Genomic DNA, 23,259 nt, shown 5'->3' with positions numbered 1-23,259 from the left:
GGCACCTCCAGCGTGTACATTACTGAGCGCACGTTCTCCACTCACTATATGACAGTCTCTCACCACGTGAGAGGGGGGCCTCATTACTAATAACGATACCTCCAGCGTGTACATTACTAAGCGCACGTTCTCCACTCACTATATGACAGTCTCTCACCACGTGAAAGGGGGGCCTCATTACTAATAACGGAACCTCCAGCATATACATTACTGAGCGCACGTTCTCCACTCACTATATGACAGTCTCTCACCACGTGAGAGGGGGGCCTCATTACTAATAACGGCACCTCCATCGTGTACATTACTGAGCGCACGTTCTCCACTCACTATATGACAGTCTCTCACCACGTGAGAGGGGGGCCTCATTACTAATAACAGCACCTCCAGCGTGTACATTACTGAGCTCACGTTCTCCACTCACTATATGACAGTCTCTCACCACGTGAGAGGGGGGCCTCATTACTAATAACGATACCTCCAGCGTGTACATTACTGAGCACACGTTCTCCACTCACTATATGACAGTCTCTCACCACGTGAGAGGGGGGCCTCATTACTAATAACGGCACCTCTAGCGTGTACATTACTGAGCGCACGTTCTCCACTCACTATATGACAGTCTCTCACCACGTGAGAGGTGGGCCTCATTACTAATAACGTCATCTCCAGCGTGTACAGTACTGAGCGCACGTTCTCCACTCACTATATGACAGTCTCTCACCACGTGAGAGGGGGTCCTCATTACTAATAACGGCACCTCCAGCGTGTACATTACTGAGCGCACGTTCTCCACACACTATATGACAGTCTCTCACCACGTGAGAGGGGGGCCTCATTACTAATAACGGCACCTCCAGCGTGTACATTACTGAGCGCACGTTCTCCACTCACTATATGACAGTCTCTCACCACGTGAGAGGGGGGCCTCATTACTAATAACAGCACCTCCAGCGTGTACATTACTGAGCGCACGTTCTCCACTCACTATATGACAGTCTCTCACCACGTAAGTGGGGGCCTCATTACTAATAACGGCAACTCCAGCGTGTACATTACTGAGCGCACGTTCTCCACTCACTATATGACAGTCTCTCACCACGTGAGAGGGGGGCCTCATTACTAATAACGATACTTCCAGCGTGTACATTACTGAGCGTACGTTCTCCACTCACTATATGACAGTCTCTCACCACGTGAGAGGGGGCCTCATTACTAATAACGGCCCCTCCAGCGTGTACATTACTGAGCGCACGTTCTCCACTCACTATATGACAGTCTCTCACCACGTGAGAAGGGGGACTCATTACTAATAACGGCTCCTCCAGCATGTACATTACTGAGCGCACGTTCTCCACTCACTATATGACTGTCTCTCACCACGTGAGAGGGGGCCTCATTACTAATAACGGCACCTCCAGCGTGTACATTACTGAGCGCACGTTCTCCACTCACTATATGACAGTCTCTCACCACGTGAGAGGGGGGCCTCATTACTAATAACGATACCTCCAGGTTGTACATTACTGAGCGCACGTTCTCCACTCACTATATGACAGTCTCTCACCACGTGAGAGGGGGCCTCATTACTAATAACGGCACCTCCAGCATGTACATTACTGAGCGCACGTTCTCCACTCACTATATGACAGTCTCTCACCACGTGAGAGGGGGACTCATTACTAATAACGGCATCTCCAGCGTGTACATTACTGAGCGCACGTTCTCCACACACTATATGACAGTCTCTCACCACGTGATAGGGGGCCTCATTACTAATAACGGCACCTCCAGCGTGTACATTACTAAGCGCACGTTCTCCACTCACTATATGACAGTCTCTCACCACGTGAGAGGGGGCCTCATTACTAATAACGGCACCTCCAGCGTGTACATTACTGAGCGCACGTTCTCCACTCACTATATGACAGTCTCTCACCACGTGAGAGCGGGGCCTCATTACTAATAATGGCACCTCCAGTGTGTACATTACTGAGCGCACGTTCTCCTCTCACTATATGACAGTCTCTCTCCACGTGAGAGGGGGGCCTCATTACTAATAACGGCCCCTCCAGCGTGTACATTACTGAGCGCACGTTCTCCACTCACTATATGACAGTCTCTCACCACGTGAGAGGGGGGCCTCATTACTAATAACGGCCCCTCCAGCGTGTACATTACTGAGCGCACGTTCTCCACTCACTATATGACAGTCTCTCACCACGTGAGAGGGGGGCCTCATTACTAATAACAGCACCTCCAGCGTGTACATTACTGAGCGCACGTTCTCCACTCACTATATGACAGTCTCTCACCACGTGAGAGGGGGTCTCATTACTAATAACGGCACCTCCAGCGTGTACATTACTGAGCGCACGTTCTCCACTCACTATATGACAGTCTCTCACCACGTGAGAGGGGGGCCTCATTACTAATAACAGCACCTCCAGCGTGTACATTACTGAGCGCACGTTCTCCACTCACTATATGACAGTCTCTCACCACGTGAGAGGGGGTCTCATTACTAATAACGGCACCTCCAGCGTGTACATTACTGAGCGCACGTTCTCCACTCACTATATGACAGTCTCTCACCACGTGAGAGGGGGGCCTCATTACTAATAACGGCACCTCCAGCGTGTACATTACTCAGCGCACGTTCTCCACTCACTATATGACAGTCTCTCACCACGTGAGAGGGGGGCCTCATTACTAATAACGGCCCCTCCAGCGTGTACATTACTGAGCGCACGTTCACCACTCACTATATGACTGTCTCTCACCACGTGAGAGGGGGACTCATTACTAATAACGGCATCTCCAGCGTGTACATTACTGAGCGCACGTTCTCCACACACTATATGACAGTCTCTCACCACGTGATAGGGGGCCTCATTACTAATAACGGCACCTCCAGCGTGTACATTACTGAGCGCACGTTCTCCACTCACTATATGACAGTCTCTCACCACATGAGAGGGGGGCCTCATTACTAATAACGGCACCTCCAGCGTGTACATTACTGAGCGCACGTTCTCCACACATTATATGACAGTCTCTCACCACGTGATAGGGGGCCTCATTACTAATAACGTCACCTCCAGCGTGTACATTACTGAGCGCACGTTCTCCACTCACTATATGACAGTCTCTCACCACATGAGAGGGGGTCTCATTACTAATAACGGCACCGCCAGCTTGTACATTACTAAGCGTACGTTCTCCACTCACTATATGACAGTCTCTCACCACGTGAGAGGGGGGCCTCATTACTAATAACGATACCTCCAGCGTGTACATTACTGAGCGCACGTTCTCCACTCACTATATGACAGTCTCTCACCACGTGAGAGGGGGGCCTCATTACTAATAACGATACCTCCAGCGTGTACATTACTAAGCGCACGTTCTCCACTCACTATATGACAGTCTCTCACCACGTGAGAGGGGGCCTCATTACTAATAACGGCACCTCCAGCGTGTACATTACTGAGCGCACGTTCTCCACTCACTATATGACAGTCTCTCACCACGTGAGAGCGGGGCCTCATTACTAATAATGGCACCTCCAGTGTGTACATTACTGAGCGCACGTTCTCCTCTCACTATATGACAGTCTCTCTCCACGTGAGAGGGGGGCCTCATTACTAATAACGGCCCCTCCAGCGTGTACATTACTAAGCGCACGTTCTCCACTCACTATATGACAGTCTCTCACCACGTGAGAGGGGGGCCTCATTACTAATAACGGCACCTCCAGCGTGTACATTACTGAGCGCACGTTCTCCACTCACTATATGACAGTCTCACCACGTGAGAGGGGGGCCTCATTACTAATAACGGCACCTCCAGCGTGTACATTACTGAGCGCACGTTCTCCACTCACTATATGACAGTCTCTCACCACGTGAGAGGGGGGCCTCATTACTAATAACAGCACCTCCAGCGTGTACATTACTGAGCGCACGTTCTCCACTCACTATATGACAGTCTCTCACCACGTGAGAGGGGGTCTCATTACTAATAACGGCACCTCCAGCGTGTACATTACTGAGCGCACGTTCTCCACTCACTATATGACAGTCTCTCACCACGTGAGAGGGGGGCCTCATTACTAATAACGGCACCTCCAGCGTGTACATTACTCAGCGCACGTTCTCCACTCAGTATATGACAGTCTCTCACCACGTGAGAGGGGGGCCTCATTACTAATAACGGCCCCTCCAGCGTGTACATTACTGAGCGCACGTTCTCCACTCACTATATGACAGTCTCTCACCACATGAGAGGGCGCCTCATTACTAATAACGGCACCTCCAGCAAGTACATTACTGAGCGCACGTTCACCACTCACTATATGACTGTCTCTCACCACGTGAGAGGGGGACTCATTACTAATAACGGCATCTCCAGCGTGTACATTACTGAGCGCACGTTCTCCACACACTATATGACAGTCTCTCACCACGTGATAGGGGGCCTCATTACTAATAACGGCACCTCCAGCGTGTACATTACTGAGCGCACGTTCTCCACTCACTATATGACAGTCTCTCACCACATGAGAGGGGGGCCTCATTACTAATAACAGCACCTCCAGCGTGTACATTACTGAGCGCACGTTCTCCACACACTATATGACAGTCTCTCACCACGTGATAGGGGGCCTCATTACTAATAACGGCACCTCCAGCGTGTACATTACTGAGCGCACGTTCTCCACTCACTATATGACAGTCTCTCACCACGTGAGAGGGGGGCCTCATTACTAATAACGTCACCTCCAGCGTGTACATTACTGAGCGCACGTTCTCCACTCACTATATGACAGTCTCTCACCACATGAGAGGGGGTCTCATTACTAATAACGGCACCGCCAGCGTGTACATTACTAAGCGTACGTTCTCCACTCACTATATGACAGTCTCTCACCACGTGAGAGGGGGGCCTCATTACTAATAACGATACCTCCAGCGTGTACATTACTGAGCGCACGTTCTCCACTCACTATATGACAGTCTCTCACCACGTGAGAGGGGGGCCTCATTACTAATAACGATACCTCCAGCGTGTACATTACTGAGCGCACGTTCTCCACTCACTATATGACAGTCTCTCACCACGTGAGAGGGGGGCCTCATTACTAATAACGGCACCTCCAGCGTGTACATTACTCAGCGCACGTTCTCCACTCACTATATGACAGTCTCTCACCACGTGAGAGGGGGGCCTCATTACTAATAACGGCCCCTCCAGCGTGTACATTACTGAGCGCACGTTCTCCACTCACTATATGACAGTCTCTCACCACGTGAGAGGGGGGCCTCATTACTAATAACGGCACCTCCAGCGTGTACATGCCTTCTCAGATCTGCTGCTTCCTCCACTTCCTAATCAGATGTCTTACAGGGAAGTAACGTAGTTATACCTGCATTAGGGGAGGGGAGCAGATCCTGGCGGGGTCTCATATAGAACAACAAATGACATTTGTACCCGGCACAGTGACATATTCTGCACTAATGTTTGTATGACTTATATTCACAATTCCTTTGGAGCAATGATATGAGGAAAACTGTAACAAATGAGGTTAGTGGCGTGTAGTGGGCCAGGCGATGGCGTCGCGGGTGCGCTGCATTACTTAGATTGTGATCTCCTCTCAGGCAAAGCCGCAGACAGCCCTGCAGTATTGGAAGCAGGCGCTACGGGTGGACTTCCGCTGTCTGGCAGCCCTGTACCACAGCTGTAGCTTATACGGCCGCGCGGGCCGGACGGATTCCGAACTGGAGGCTCTCACTCTGCTCCACACGGTAAGTCACGCTGGCCTCACAAATACCTCTGCTGGCACGCCATGGTGTAGGAGGGCATGAGTGATGGTACAATGCCCTCATTTAGTCTGGGTCTTCTTCCTGTGCATAGCAGAGCGCCCCCTTAGGGATCACATTATGTCGCCTTGTAGAATGAAATCGTATGTCATTGGCCTGTTTGCTGTGTAACGTTATTTTACAGTGAATAAAATCCTATATCAGTAATATGTGAGCTACGGTGGGCGTGCTGTAATAACTCTGTTATATAACGCAGGTTCAGTGTCACTTGATTACTGTTCATTTTATAACCACACGTTGATTTTCAGGCATTGGAAAACTCCCATTCGGATCACTCCTACAAAGAGACCCTATTTCTGCTGAGGACCGAGCTTATTCTGAGCACCCCCATTCTGAACCGATTCATCTGTACCCCGACCCCTTGTGAGGTGAAGTATCTGATCGCCAGTCGCTGTCTGCAGAACAAGAGGTACGCTCTTTTAGCAACCCCTATAAATCACCCCCAAATCCTGTGATTAAAGGCTATTACCCATACCTCCTCTTACCTATGGCAGAGAGAATATATTGTATTATAGAGCAAACAGGCAGAAAACATATAGGAACTGTGGGTTCGATTCAGACCTGCTCGCTAGATGCGTTCGCACGCTAGATGAGTATTCAAATTCGGCAAGGCAGGCCATCGCACGGCAACTCATTAGCACGTCCACTATGTCTTGGCGTGCAATCGCTTTGTGTATGCAGACGCCCACTAGCCTGTCTCAAGACGCCCACTTGCGCACGCCATCTCCAGGAAGTATGTAACCATCAGTAACATTGAGTACCATCGGATGCATACACAGCGTTTGTGGTTGACCATACCCTGCCGCCAACCCTGCGAGCACTTCAGTGTAAAATACAGCCAAGTGACGTGTTCTATGACGCTGCCTCTTAATTATGCAAGTCAATGAAATGGCGTTAGGACGCTGAGGCACGCCTGCATTCGCACCTTCACTCCCTTGTTTCTAGCGGCCAACCCCTGTCTACACCCACAAACGGCTTCTACTGTCACTCATTCAGCCGGGCTGTCCATGCGCAGCGGGCGTACTCTTCCTGATCGCTCGCACTAGTTCGCGCACGCGCATTTTGATGCGTACACATGCGCAGAATGCAAACAATCGGCTGGCTGTGTGCGAATGCGTCCTAGAGAGCGGGTCTGAATCAGGTCCTGTATCTTCAATCTTTTCATTATTTAATTGCGATTAGCACTGGGCGCTGTGTATACCAGACATAGCTTTGTGTTAGAGAACACAGATAATGGCACCTCTCCTGTATGATGAGAGCGGACTCACTAGCATCCTCATAGAAACTATGGGCCTGATGCAGACCTGCTCGCGAGCGCTGAGCGCTCGCAAGTGGGTCGATGGTGCCCTAGAGCGCATGCGCATGACGGAGGGAGCTCCGTCGTGCGCATGCGCGAGACCCGAATAGCGACGGCCAAGCCGTCGCTATGGGTCTCGCACCAAAGGGGGCGTGCTGTCAATGTTGATTGACAGCACGCCCCCTTTGGTGGGCGTGCTGGGGGCGTTGCTGCCCAGACGGAGGTAGTCTATACCCCGCTATTAGCAGCCAGTTTTAGTTTGGTGCCGACAGGAGCCGGCAATGTTTTAAGGGGGGCCGCTTTAGGTGGTCCCCCACTATTTTTTATTTTATTTTCATTTTTTTCTTTGAGTGGGAAGTGAAAGGCGTCCTATAGGATGCCCTCGCTGCCACTCCACCAACCCCAAAGGGCATTTATAAGGATCATTAGTGTCGTTTGTGCGGGGAAAAGATGGTTATTTCTGTATAGGTAGCGGACATACGAGGAATGTTATATGCAGCGCAGAGTAGCATTGTCTCACGTAATCACTAGTTGTGATGTAGAAGATTAGCGGAAACTGTAATGAGTTTGTTGTGTCTCCCTACAGCATCCAACAAGCAGCAGAACATTACATGGACCTGATGGCGGCTCTGCTGGATGGGGCTCGTCAGGAGGTGAGTGGGGAGTGAGAGTGGCCGGCATACGATTAGATGATGAGTAAATTCCTTTTTTTATAAAGAAAGTCAAGCCAACATTTCACATTGATACATAAGGGGTAAACTGAGGGCGACAGTCAGGTGTGCAGTCATGCATTGTGTGGATTTCTAAGTTACTGTCACAGAAGCTTAACTGACTGCAGTCTTAGCTTTGTGACCTGAAATACATCCCATCAGGCCACTGTCCTACAGATGTGGGAGGGGGCTTCGGCTGTATGTAAATGAAGGAGGATGTGGTCATTTACTTAGCTGTTCGTTCGCTGTTCATGTTAATATTAAACTATTCTTCTCTAGGTATATACCTGCAGTGTACGGTGTCGGAGCTTTGACAGCGATTTCCTGTATATATTATCATGCAGTGCCATTTATCCAGAATAGCCTTTAGTAGCTTCCATCTCATCTGGTACATGCTGTTTCACCTGTGCTGTAATGAGATCTGCACTTTATAATGATGATATATAAGATATAGGGCAAGTGAAATGGGCTTCTATAGCTGAATACATTGACATAAATGTGTTACCAGCACTAAAGAGATTTCTGCCTGGCTGCATATGTTTTATTACCAGTTATTTATTTCTATGACAACCATCTCCATTGCGCAGTTGTCGGCTCCGCCTCCTTTCCTCGGCTGGGAAAGGGAGCGCCTTACTGACCACTGCACGTGGAGACGGATAAATCGTGAGCAGGCTGGAAATCTCTGCATATACTGTACAAAAATGTAACAAAATTAAATTCATAATAATTATGATAATGAAAATAAATGAGGGAGCGTCGTGTTGCTGGTGGATGTCCGGGAATATCCTATACCGGCTCTTTTTCCTCTTCCTAGGGCTCATATCCCAGTCCTGCGCCTCTTCCCCGGGTTCCCGTGATCTACCTGGAAGCAGCGTCAGCCCTGTTGGAGCATAAGAGGTTCGAAGACGCCATCACGGTGTGTGCGGAACTGTTTGGGTGCCTCAGTCACGTAACCGCCGGCATCATCCGGGTAGACGGAGCGCACGCTGACCAGGAGAGAACCGAGCAGCTGAACTGTATCATCTGGGCGTCCGCGTCTCACTTGCTGCAGGGGGAAGCCCAGGGCATGCTGGGAGATCACAAAGAGTCCATCGCTGACTTCTCCAGGTGCCATTTGCTCAGTTCCAGGGCTGTTCTGTCCTGTCTGCCCAGTGCCCTGTACAGTTACGCTAGTCCCATCTCTGTATATGTGGATAAACATTGGGTCCCATTGTTAGGTGATATAGAATGAGGAATACTCCTCATAAAACAGACCTCAGAATAGCAAACAAAGGCCCTCATTCAGAGCCACTCGCTCTGAGCGATGTTCGCACATCTGCGCATGCGTACGGTTTTTAGTACGCATGCGCGAACCAGTCAGTGCGGCCGAAAATCGTTGGTACGCAATATAGCGAGGGCCTGCTATTTTGAGTGACAGAATGAGGCGTATGTGGGTGGTAACAGGGGAAGGTGCTTGAAAACGGGGAGTGGAGATCCGAACGCAGGCGTGCTTAAAGGTCAAAACGGGCGTTTTAAGGGAGTGCATAATTAATACAGCAGCGTCATTGACCACGTCACTTGGTTTTTTTTAACTCAGAACTGCTCGCAAAATAGCGGTTGAAAACACCAACCACAAGAATAGCGAGCAGTTCATACGCTGTACGAAGTACTCGATTAATCTAATAAATAGCGGACATGACGTATGGTGCGTGCGGCCAGGGGGCGTTTTTATCAAATAAACGAGCGTATGTTTTGCTCGCTCGTTCAGACTTAGAGGTGGGAACAGACTGCAATTTGCGAACGGATCATTTGAATAGCCACCCCTTGTTTTTGAACGAACGACCACAAATAGCGAACGGCTCTGAATCAGGCCCAAAGAGCTTACACTCTACACAGACTGATTTATTACACATGTGCTGCCTAAATTAGTAATTTCCTCCCTCCCAGCCATAGTAACAGTAGGAATACATTCGTTTGGGTACAGAACGTTCTAGTGATGTAAGATATTTAGATTATTTTGTGATTTGGATTCTCCTGTCTCTCATTTGTGAGTGGTCTGAGCCTTAGTGCTGCTCCTCCTCAGCCCTATAGTACTGTAATAACACTGTAATAACTGTAATAACACTGTATGTGATGATTTCCTCTCTCTTCTATGTCATTTCAGGTGTATAAACCTACTGAGCAAAGTCCAGTTTCCTGGTTCTGGTGGGTGCAGCATGTTCCAATAACTCTCACATGTTACAGAATTGTTACATGTTACAGAATTGTATATAGTCGCACATTATAGTTAGTTGTATCTCACGGTGACGGGTTACAATGATGTGCGCACTGGGGGCGCAAAGCACCCTTAGTCTTCCTGTCAATTCAAATTGTTAAAACTGTATTAACAGCCTGCCCCTAACCCCCCCGGGAGCCCCTAACCTAACCCCCCGCACCCGCCGCACGGCTTACCTCCTTTCAGTATGCCGAGGCTTCCGGATTTCGGCGGGTGGATAATGATGGGCGTCGGGATTTCTCTGTTGCACGCTGGGGGCACGGTCATGAAAGGGTGTTATTTAGGACGTTTTTAGACTAGTTTTGGGCGAAGTCTGTGGTTCCCCAGCTGTTGTGGAACTACAAGTCTCAGTACAGCCAGCCAGAGAAGTCATAGTTTTCCTAAACCTGTTCTAGAGGAAGGCCATTAATGATTCATTACAAAGTCTTTGAATATATACCATGTATGCTGGACATATGTTGGGGGTGGCAGAGACAGAGACAGAAGGCCGCCCATTAATCCTCACAGTACCTCATCACCCGATTCCATAGTGCTCATAATCATACCCAAGTACTAAGTACGCTGATACATTGTGGGAGCACAAAGCACCCTTAGTCTTCTTGTCAACTCAAATTGTTAAACTGTGTTAATATCATAGTTACTGTAATCAGTATGGGTGACCAAATCCCGACGCCGGAACACCGGCAACAGCATATCCCGACCGGTAGGTTTTTTCACTATCCCTAACCCTCTCCCCCCCCTAACCCTACTTTAGGGGTGCCTAACCCTAACCTCCCTCTGTAAGTGCCTAAACCTAACCCCCCCTCCCCGCACCCTAAACCTAACCCTCACGGGGGGAGTGCCTAACTCTAACCTCCCCCCTGGGGTGCCTAACCCTAACCTCCCCCTGGGGGTGCCTAACCCTAATCCCCCTTCCCCTAGCCTGACCCTAAGCCTCCCGGGGGGTGCCTGACCCTAAGTTCCCCCCTGGGAGCCCCTAACCCCACCCACTCAGAAGCTGCCTGATCTGCGTCAGTGTTCCCGATGTTTCCGCTGCTGTACGTCATCGGACGGATACGAGAAGGCAGCAGTGGGCGGCCATAGGCTCGGGGAGCTATTGCGATTCGTGAGAGAGAGCAGCTGCGATGGCAATTGCTTAGAAATCTGAATCAGCCCCTTTATCCGCAGTGTTCGCGCTGATTTGGGGAAGTAATGATTTACTTTGAGTTTCTGCAACCACAGCTTTACCCTGAATTAGTCTTTATCAATCTTTGCCCAATATGATAGGAGTAAAGGTACACTGGGGTGACGGGGTGTTAGGTGCATCTTTGGTACAGGTGAGGACTAGCCTTTGATCTTGCCTGCTCTATATACCCCCTACTCCCCTAATGCCAAAGGGGCTTCCGCACGTAGAAGAGGCGTCCCATGGGCATGTACCCCGAGTTGCGTCCTATTCTGTGGTCCGTTCAATTTTCGGTTGGAACTTCTGCAACAAGGACGGATCTGGCACAAACGCTGATAAAGTGATGGCGGCCGCTCTTACAAGCGGGTGGCTGGAGCGGCCGTCCCATAGATGTGTCCAATTCAGAATACAGCAAGGAGTTTGAAAGTTTCTGGAACCGACGCAGAATCAGCCCTTGCGGGTGTTTGCAGTGCGCTGTGCACCCCCCTGCGCTTTTCACGTACCAGCGTTCTAATATCCACCAGGCTTTTATAGTGGTAATAAAGTGCCCATCAGAAGCAGCCGTGTAATGAGCGGTGTGTGTGTCCTGCCGCTATAATGTCTTCTTCTCAATGTCTGGCAGGATCTGCGGATGTCGGCGGTAGCTGGTATAAAGTCTGTGGGGTCATGAAGGCCTTGGCCTTTTTGGGGAGGGCTCAGCAGTTCCAGCAGATGGGGGAGCAGAAGAATGCACTGATGAATGTGAAGCTCGGCCTGCAGGTCGCACCAGGTGAGACGCAGGGCCAGGAGGCTGATGTTAGAATATTCCATACATCCTTAGCGAAATCCCTCACTACGCCAACCATTCAGTATGTATTGTCCAAGATGAATTGATTTGCCACCTGCTCATTGATCTAGCCGGACCCACTTATACTATATTTCACTTATACTACACTCTGGAACTAACGCTAGCCTCGGTGACCCGCAGCAGCTGCCCCAGCGTCTCTGGCAGCATGGGCATACGCCTCACCATGGCGCCGTCCTGTTTGTTTACCTTGCAACGTGATTCCGGGCTTTATTTATTTCTCCCTTTGTTCCGGCCTCACTGTGAGGAACCTGGTGCTGATGTCATAGCCTCCAGTCATATAACTAAATATGTCCGCCACGCACCCTCTCGTGCCGCCTTAGGAGGGAGGAGCTTCTCTTACTGAGCCAGCAGAGTGTGAGTGACAGGCTTGTTCTTCAGAAATAAACTGTGGGGATTGGTGGATTTATATACTGGGGTGGAGTCAGTGATGTCACAGCAGCTTAACACAACTTTTTGACTCTTTGTATCAGATCCTGTTAGGACACTGACCTATAGATGCGAGTTCAGGTTCCTGTAATGAAGTGCTGAGAATATACTCTGATACATTTTACTGTACGTTTGTTCTTTTGTGAACTGTTTTTATTTAAACACAAAATAAGTATATAACAAGGAGTACAATCGACAAAGACCTATAATGTAACAGCAATATGATGCCAAGTGCCAAAGACCTAAACTCTACTTTTTAATAGAGCTGTAGTGGAGTAACAGGATTACACTGCATGACATACATTATTATCATGCTTTGTAGCGGCTGTTTAAAGTGTTACGGATAATATAATATTGTGCGTGTTGTGCCCTGCACGACAATTGCACTAAATGCATAAAGCAACAACGAAGCCGTCCTATCTCGTCCTCAGCCTTTCCTTACGCTACGTCACGCCTGGTGAATTTACTGTGTACACTGGGGCACAAGAAGGAAGCGGTGAGCCAGTGGAGGAGGTTCCAGAGTGATGAGGGGCACTTACACCAGCAGTGGGAGGTAGTGAGAAGGTAGGTGTCTGCCCTCCAGGGTATGTCTATCTTACTGGGTGGTGAAACGTGCAATAATGCGTAGCTGACTTTGCTCTACGATGCCGGTTTCTGTTCTTTTAAATAATGCATCCTGTTTAGTAATGTTTATTAGGCAGGAAAATACTACTAACAGGTAACTGTTCACCACGCTCCCTTCTTTGTTACTATTTCATTCATCTGATGGAGGGGACACCCCCGCTCTAGGTGACTGTGAGACTGATGCGAGGGTCCTCTGTTTGCTCTGATTGGTTTTCTCCTGTCTGCCCCAGGGACCTGCCCCTCTACCTGTCTCTGTCCGTACAGAACGGAAACTCAATGGACGAATCCCTAGTGAAGGAATTAGAGGACTATTTACGAAATGAGGACAATAGGATTGGCGCTGACTCCTAACTCGCCAACCCGAAGCTTCACAAAGCGACACCTGGCGGAGAAGTGGTGCTACACAGCTGGTATTTGGGGCGCGTCGTGTAACTTCTGCCTCGCAGCCTGTTACTCCATGATTTCAGTGACGTAGTAACCACCTCATCGCATAGCGTGAAATGACATCATTTTGTGGGAGAAGTGACTGCGGCATTGACCAACGAAATCTGAAATTTTTCCTTTATTGCTCAGTACGACGACTACGGGGCCTCGGTGATAAAATGGCGTATGCCGTGGAGGTTAGACTGGGGCCTTACTGAGGTGAGGCTGCCAGTGTGGTTGTTTTAGTGTTAGGATCCACCGGTGCCATTAGGTGATAAAGCTTTCTATGATGTTGGGGCCTGGAATAGTGTTATCATGATTTATCAGAACCTGTGTAATAAATTCTATAAACCTCACTTTGTTTCTCCATCACCTGCTTCATTTACGCTCACCGATTTGGCTGCACCACTGGGCTCAGGCCCAAGCCACTTTTAGGGAACAGCCACGTTATTCAATCTCACACTTTTCCACCTAATGACCATGGAGTTCGGTACTGTCCATGTTTAGCGCTGTCACCCCGGCGTGTTTGTAAACGTGGCCGCCATCCCAGCGGAACTATTTGCCCAGGAAGAATTTCCACACAATGTCGGAGAAATGATATAGTGATAAATAGCGAGGATAGAGGAAGAGCCTGAAATCCCAAACTCCAGGGTGCCGTGTGCCAGGGCATGAAGTGGGGTGTTCATGCCAGAGAACCCACCAACATGAGATGAAGCGGTCCTGTAAGGAGGAATTGGGTTCACATGGTTTTTTTCCTGACAAATGTTTGATCAGTAAATGAAATCAAATATATGAGATCTGGGAAGCTACAATAGGTATAATTACATTGCTGGTAATAGCAGGACTGGCCGACTCCAGGAGTGCTTTGTGTATATAGGGGTAGTGCAACACAGGGTCCTAGGTGTATATAATGGTAATACACTACGAGGTCCCTAGCGTATATAATGGTAATACACTACAAGGTCCCTAGTGTATATATAATGGTAATACACTACGAGGTCCCTAGCGTATATAATGGTAATACACTACAAGGTCCCTAGCGTATATATAATGGTAATACACTACGAGGTCCCTAGCGTATATAATGGTAGTACACTACGAGGTCCCTAGCGTATATAATGGTAGTACACTACGAGGTCCCTAGCGTATATAATGGTAGTACACTACAAGGTCCCTAGCGTATATATAATGGTAATACACTACGAGGTCCCTAGCGTATATAATGGTAGTACACTACGAGGTCCCTAGCGTATATAATGGTAATACACTACGAGGTCCCTAGCGTATATAATGGTAATACACTACGAGGTCCCTAGCGTATATAATGGCAGTACAGTACAAGGTCCCTAGCGTATATAATGGTAGTACACTACAAGTTCCCTAGCGTATATAATGGCAGTACAGTACAAGGTCCCTAGCGTATATAATGGTAGTACACTACAAGGTCCCTAGCGTATATAATGGTAGTACACTACAAGGTCCCTATTGTATATAATGGTAATGCACTACGAGGTCCCTAGCGTATATAATGGTAGTGCACTACGAGGTCCCTAGCGTATATAATGGTAGTGCACTACGAGGTCCCTAGCGTATATAATGGTAGTACAGTACAAGGTCCCTAGCGTATATAATGGTAATACACTACAAGGTCCCTAGCGTATACCAAGGTCCCTAGCATATATAATGGCAGTACAGTACAAGGTCCCTAGCGTATATAATGGTAGTACACTACAAGGTCCCTAGCGTATATAATGGCAGTACAGTACAAGGTCCCTAGCGTATATAATGGCAGTACAGTACAAGTCCCTAGCGTATATAATGGTAGTACACTACAAGGTGCCTAGCGTATATAATGGCAGTACAGTACAAGGTCCCTAGCGTATATAATGGTAGTACACTACAAGGTCCCTAGCGTATATAATGGTAATACACTACAAGGTGCCTAGCGTATATAATGGCAGTACACTACAAGGTCCCTAGCGTATATAATGGTAATACACTACAAGGTGCCTAGCGTATATAATGGCAGTACAGTACAAGGTCCCTAGCGTATATAATGGTAGTACACTACAAGGTCCCTAGCGTATATAATGGTAGTACACTACAAGGTCCCTAGCGTATATAATGGTAATACACTACAAGGTGCCTAGCGTATATAATGGCAGTACAGTATAAGGTCCCTAGCGTATATAATGGTAGTACACTACAAGGTCCCTAGCGTATATAATGGTAATACACTACAAGGTCCCTAACGTATATAATGGTAGTACACTACGAGGTCCCTAGCGTATATAATGGTAGTACACTACGAGGTCCCTAGCGTATATAATGGTAGTACACTACGAGGTCCCTAGCGTATATAATGGCAGCACAGTACGAGGTCCCTAGCGTATATAATGGCAGCACAGTACGAGGTCCCTAGCGTATATAATGGCAGTACAGTACAAGGTCCCTAGCGTATATAATGGTAGTACACTACAAGGTCCCTAGCGTATATAATGGTAATGCACTACAAGGTCCCTAGCGTATATAATGTTAGTACACTACAAGGTCCCTAGCGTATATAATGGTAGTGCACTCCAAGGTCCCTAGCCTATATAATGGTAGTGCACTACAAGGTCACTAGCGTATATAATGGTAGTGCACGACAAGGTCCCTAGCGTATATAATGGCAGTACACTACAAGGTCCCTAGCCTATATAATGGTAGTGCACTACAAGGTCACTAGCGTATATAATGGTAGTGTAGTGCACTACAAGGTCACTAGCGTATATAATGGTAGTGCACTACAAGGTCCCTAGCCTATATAATGGCAGTGCACTACAAGGTCACTAGCGTATATAGTGGCAGTACACTACAAGGTCCCTAGCGTATATATAATGGCAGTACACTACAAGGTCCCTAGCGTATATATAATGGCAGTACACTACAAGGTCCCTAGCCTATATAATGGCAGTGCACTACAAGGTCCCTAGCGTATATAATGGCAGTGCACTACAAGGTCCCTAGCGTATATAATGGTAGTGCACTACAAGGTCCCTAGCGTATATAATGGCAGTACACTACAAGGTCCCTAGCCTATATAATGGCAGTACACTACAAGGTCCCTAGCCTATATAATGGCAGTACACTACAAGGTCCCTAGCGTATATAATGGCAGTACACTACAAGGTCCCTAGCCTATATAATGGCAGTACACTACAAGGTCCCTAGCGTATATAATGGTAGTACACTACAAGGTCCCTAGCGTATATAATGGCAGTACACTGCAAGGTCCCTAACGTATATAATGGTAGTACACTGCAAAGTCCCTAACGTATATAATGGCAGTACACTACAAGGTCCCTAGCGTATATAATGGCAGTACAGTACAAGGTCCCTAGCGTATATAATGGCAGTACACTACAAGGTCCCTAGCGTATATAATGGTAGTACACTACAAGGTTCCTAACGTATATAATGGTAGTACACTACAAGGTGCCTAGCGTATATAATGGTAGTACACTACAAGGTCTCTAGCGTATATAATGGTAATACACTACAAGGTCCCTAGCGTATGTAATGGCAGTACAGTACAAGGTCCCTAGCGTATATAATGGCAGTACACTACAAGGTCTCTAGCGTATATAATGGTAGTACACTACAAGGTCCCTAGCGTATATAATGGTAATACACTACAAGGTCCCTAGCGTATGTAATGGCAGTACAGTACAAGGTCCCTAGCGTATATAATGGCAGTACAGTACAAGGTCCCTTGCGTATATAATGGTAGTACACTAAAAGGTCTCCAGCGTATATAATGGTAGTACACTACAAGGTGCCTAGCGTATATAATGGTAGTACACTACAAGGTGCCTAGCGTATATAATGGTAGTACACTACAAGGTGCCTAGCATATATAATGGCAGTATAGTACAAGGTCCCTAGCGTATATAATGGTAGTACACTACAAGGTCCCTAACGTATATAATGGTAGTACACTACAAGGTCCCTAGCGTATATAATGGTAGTACACTACAAGGTGCCTAGCGTATATAATGGCAGTACACTACAAGGTCCCTAGCGTATATAATGGTAGTACACTACAAGGTGCCTAGCGTATATAATGGTAGTACACTACAAGGTCCCTAGCGTATATAATGGTAATACACTACAAGGTCCCTAGCGTATATAATGGTAGTACACTACAAGGTGCCTAGCGTATATAATTATAGTACAAGGTCCCTAGCGTATATAATGGTAGTACACTACAAAGTCCCTAGCGTATATAATGGTAGTACACTACAAGGTCCCTAGCGTATATATAATGGCAGTACACTACAAGGTCCCTAGCGTATATAATGGTAATACACTACAAGGTCCCTAGCGTATATAATGGTAGTGCACTACAAGGTCCCTAGCGTATATAATGGTAGTACACTACAAGGTCCCTAACGTATATAATGGTAATACACTACGAGGTCTCTAGCGTATATAATGGTACACTACGAGGTCCCTAGCGTATATAATGGTAATGCACTACAAGGTCCCTAGCGTATATAATGGTAGTACACTACAAGGTCCCTAGCGTATATAATGGTAGTGCACTCCAAGGTCCCTAGCCTATATAATGGTAGTGCACTACAAGGTCCCTAGCGTATATAATGGTAGTACACTACATGGTGCCTAGCGTATATAATGGTAATGCACTACAAAGTCCCTAGCGTATATAATGGCAATACACTACAAGGTCCCTGGCGTATATAATGGCAGTACACTACAAGTTCCCTAGCGTATATAATGGTAGTACACTACAAGGTCCCTAGCCTATATAATGGTAGTGCACTACAAGGTCACTAGCGTATATAATGGTAGTGTAGTGCACTACAAGGTCCCTAGCGTATATAATGGTAGTGCACTACAAGGTCCCTAGCCTATATAATGGCAGTACACTACAAGGTCCCTAGCGTATATAATGGCAGTACACTACAAGGTCCCTAGCCTATATAATGGCAGTACACTACAAGGTCCCTAGCGTATATAATGGTAGTACACTACAAGGTCCCTAGCGTATATAATGGCAGTACACTGCAAGGTCCCTAACGTATATAATGGTAGTACACTGCAAAGTCCCTAACGTATATAATGGCAGTACACTACAAGGTCCCTAGCGTATATAATGGCAGTACAGTACAAGGTCCCTAGCGTATATAATGGCAGTACACTACAAGGTCCCTAGCGTATATAATGGTAGTACACTACAAGGTTCCTAACGTATATAATGGTAGTACACTACAAGGTGCCTAGCGTATATAATGGTAGTACACTACAAGGTCTCTAGCGTATATAATGGTAATACACTACAAGGTCCCTAGCGTATGTAATGGCAGTACAGTACAAGGTCCCTAGCGTATATAATGGCAGTACACTACAAGGTCTCTAGCGTATATAATGGTAGTACACTACAAGGTCCCTAGCGTATATAATGGTAATACACTACAAGGTCCCTAGCGTATGTAATGGCAGTACAGTACAAGGTCCCTAGCGTATATAATGGCAGTACAGTACAAGGTCCCTTGCGTATATAATGGTAGTACACTAAAAGGTCTCCAGCGTATATAATGGTAGTACACTACAAGGTGCCTAGCGTATATAATGGTAGTACACTACAAGGTGCCTAGCGTATATAATGGTAGTACACTACAAGGTGCCTAGCATATATAATGGCAGTATAGTACAAGGTCCCTAGCGTATATAATGGTAGTACACTACAAGGTCCCTAACGTATATAATGGTAGTACACTACAAGGTCCCTAGCGTATATAATGGTAGTACACTACAAGGTGCCTAGCGTATATAATGGCAGTACACTACAAGGTCCCTAGCGTATATAATGGTAGTACACTACAAGGTGCCTAGCGTATATAATGGTAGTACACTACAAGGTCCCTAGCGTATATAATGGTAATACACTACAAGGTCCCTAGCGTATATAATGGTAGTACACTACAAGGTGCCTAGCGTATATAATTATAGTACAAGGTCCCTAGCGTATATAATGGTAGTACACTACAAAGTCCCTAGCGTATATAATGGTAGTACACTACAAGGTCCCTAGCGTATATATAATGGCAGTACACTACAAGGTCCCTAGCGTATATAATGGTAATACACTACAAGGTCCCTAGCGTATATAATGGTAGTGCACTACAAGGTCCCTAGCGTATATAATGGTAGTACACTACAAGGTCCCTAACGTATATAATGGTAATACACTACGAGGTCTCTAGCGTATATAATGGTACACTACGAGGTCCCTAGCGTATATAATGGTAATGCACTACAAGGTCCCTAGCGTATATAATGGTAGTACACTACAAGGTCCCTAGCGTATATAATGGTAGTGCACTCCAAGGTCCCTAGCCTATATAATGGTAGTGCACTACAAGGTCCCTAGCGTATATAATGGTAGTACACTACATGGTGCCTAGCGTATATAATGGTAATGCACTACAAAGTCCCTAGCGTATATAATGGCAATACACTACAAGGTCCCTGGCGTATATAATGGCAGTACACTACAAGTTCCCTAGCGTATATAATGGTAGTACACTACAAGGTCCCTAGCCTATATAATGGTAGTGCACTACAAGGTCACTAGCGTATATAATGGTAGTGTAGTGCACTACAAGGTCCCTAGCGTATATAATGGTAGTGCACTACAAGGTCCCTAGCCTATATAATGGCAGTGCACTACAAGGTCACTAGCGTATATAGTGGCAGTACACTACAAGGTCCCTAGCGTATATATAATGGCAGTACACTACAAGGTCCCTAGCGTATATAATGGTAGTACACTACAAGGTCCCTAACGTATATAATGGCAGTACAGTACAAGGTCCCTAGCGTATATAATGGCAGTACACTACAAGGTCCCTAGCGTATATAATGGCAGTACAGTACAAGGTCCCTAGCGTATATAATGGCAGTACACTACAAGGTCCCTAGCGTATATAATGGCAGTACACTACAAGGTCCCTAGCGTATATAATGGCAATACACTACAAGGTCCCTAGCGTATATAATGGTAGTACACTACAAGGTCCCTAGCGTATATAATGGTAATGCACTACAAGGTCCCTAGCGTATGTAATGGCAGTACAGTACAAGGTCCCTAGCGTATATAATGGCAGTACAGTACAAGGTCCCTTGCGTATATAATGGTAGTACACTAAAAGGTCTCCAGCGTATATAATGGTAGTACACTACAAGGTGCCTAGCGTATATAATGGTAGTACACTACAAGGTGCCTAGCGTATATAATGGTAGTACACTACAAGGTGCCTAGCATATATAATGGCAGTATAGTACAAGGTCCCTAGCGTATATAATGGTAGTACACTACAAGGTCCCTAACGTATATAATGGTAGTACACTACAAGGTCCCTAGCGTATATAATGGTAGTACACTACAAGGTGCCTAGCGTATATAATGGCAGTACACTACAAGGTCCCTAGCGTATATAATGGTAGTACACTACAAGGTGCCTAGCGTATATAATGGTAGTACACTACAAGGTCCCTAGCGTATATAATGGTAATACACTACAAGGTCCCTAGCGTATATAATGGTAGTACACTACAAGGTGCCTAGCGTATATAATTATAGTACAAGGTCCCTAGCGTATATAATGGTAGTACACTACAAAGTCCCTAGCGTATATAATGGTAGTACACTACAAGGTCCCTAGCGTATATATAATGGCAGTACACTACAAGGTCCCTAGCGTATATAATGGTAATACACTACAAGGTCCCTAGCGTATATAATGGTAGTGCACTACAAGGTCCCTAGCGTATATAATGGTAGTACACTACAAGGTCCCTAACGTATATAATGGTAATACACTACGAGGTCTCTAGCGTATATAATGGTACACTACGAGGTCCCTAGCGTATATAATGGTAATGCACTACAAGGTCCCTAGCGTATATAATGGTAGTACACTACAAGGTCCCTAGCGTATATAATGGTAGTGCACTCCAAGGTCCCTAGCCTATATAATGGTAGTGCACTACAAGGTCCCTAGCGTATATAATGGTAGTACACTACATGGTGCCTAGCGTATATAATGGTAATGCACTACAAAGTCCCTAGCGTATATAATGGCAATACACTACAAGGTCCCTGGCGTATATAATGGCAGTACACTACAAGTTCCCTAGCGTATATAATGGTAGTACACTACAAGGTCCCTAGCCTATATAATGGTAGTGCACTACAAGGTCACTAGCGTATATAATGGTAGTGTAGTGCACTACAAGGTCCCTAGCGTATATAATGGTAGTGCACTACAAGGTCCCTAGCCTATATAATGGCAGTGCACTACAAGGTCACTAGCGTATATAGTGGCAGTACACTACAAGGTCCCTAGCGTATATATAATGGCAGTACACTACAAGGTCCCTAGCGTATATAATGGTAGTACACTACAAGGTCCCTAACGTATATAATGGCAGTACAGTACAAGGTCCCTAGCGTATATAATGGCAGTACACTACAAGGTCCCTAGCGTATATAATGGCAGTACAGTACAAGGTCCCTAGCGTATATAATGGCAGTACACTACAAGGTCCCTAGCGTATATAATGGCAGTACACTACAAGGTCCCTAGCGTATATAATGGCAATACACTACAAGGTCCCTAGCGTATATAATGGTAGTACACTACAAGGTCCCTAGCGTATATAATGGTAATGCACTACGAGTCCCTAGCGTATATAATGGTAGTGCACTACGAGGTCCCTAGCGTATATAATGGCAGTACAGTACAAGGTCCCTAGCGTATATAATGGTAGTACACTACAAGGTGCCTAGCGTATATAATGGCTGTACACTACAAGGTGCTTAGCGTATATAATGGCTGTACAGTACAAGGTCCCTAGCTTATATAATGGTAGTACACTACAAGGTGCCTAGCGTATATAATGGCAGTATAGTACATGGTCCCTAGCGTATATAATGGTAGTACACTACAAGGTCGATAGCGTATATAATGGTAATACAGTACAAGGTCCCTAGAGTATATAATGGCAGTGCACTACAAGGTCCCTAGAGTCTATAATGGCAGTGCACTACGAGGTCCCTAGCGTCTATAATGGCAGTGCACTACGAGGTCCCTAGCGTATATAATGGTAGTGCACTACGAGGTCCCTAGCGTATATAATGGCAGTGCACTACGAGGACACTACGAGGTCTCTAGCGTATATAATGGTAGTACACTACGAGGTCTCTAGCGTATATAATGGTAGTGTAGTGCACTACAAGGTCCCTAGCGTATATAATGGTAGTGCACTACAAGGTCCCTAGCCTATATAATGGCAGTGCACTACAAGGTCACTAGCGTATATAGTGGCAGTGCACTACAAGGTCCCTAGCTTATATATAATGGCTGTACACTACAAGGTCCCTAGCGAATATATAATGGCAGTACACTACAAGGTCCCTAGCCTATATAATGGCAGTGCACTACAAGGTCCCTAGCCTATATAATGGCAGTGCACTACAAGGTCCCTAGCGTATATAATGGTAGTCCACTACAAGGTCCCTAGCGTATATAATGGCAGTGCACTACAAGGTCCCTAGCGTATATATAAT

The 23,259-nt window shown here is 46.6% G+C and overlaps 1 protein-coding gene across 6 annotated transcripts in view; it reads left to right on the top strand.

Annotated features, from left to right (window-relative positions):
* The window catches only part of FANCG (FA complementation group G), a 269,117-nt gene that overhangs the window by 175,943 nt on the left and 69,915 nt on the right, over positions 1-23,259 (top strand). For 3 of the 6 annotated variants that reach the window (XM_088453605.1, XM_088453608.1, XM_088453607.1), the window contains exons 8-15: positions 5,658-5,804; positions 6,128-6,288; positions 7,763-7,829; positions 8,701-8,993; positions 10,030-10,070; positions 11,925-12,071; positions 13,007-13,139; positions 13,430-13,965. In XM_088453605.1, the coding sequence (XP_088309731.1) occupies positions 5,658-5,804; positions 6,128-6,288; positions 7,763-7,829; positions 8,701-8,993; positions 10,030-10,070; positions 11,925-12,071; positions 13,007-13,139; positions 13,430-13,550 (1,110 nt within the window). In that variant the 3' untranslated portion in view covers positions 13,551-13,965. Of the gene's footprint in view, positions 1-5,657; positions 5,805-6,127; positions 6,289-7,762; positions 7,830-8,700; positions 8,994-10,029; positions 10,071-11,924; positions 12,072-13,006; positions 13,140-13,429; positions 13,966-23,259 lie in introns of those variants that run through there. The other 3 variants (XM_088453609.1, XM_088453610.1, XM_088453611.1) reach the window with 3 other exon arrangements.

The sequence above is a fragment of the Taudactylus pleione genome, unplaced genomic scaffold (assembly GCF_031769625.1).
Source record: "Taudactylus pleione unplaced genomic scaffold, aTauple2 ptg000584l, whole genome shotgun sequence".
Taxonomy (NCBI): domain Eukaryota; kingdom Metazoa; phylum Chordata; class Amphibia; order Anura; family Myobatrachidae; genus Taudactylus; species Taudactylus pleione.
This window is presented reverse-complemented; position numbering and strand designations above follow the sequence as displayed.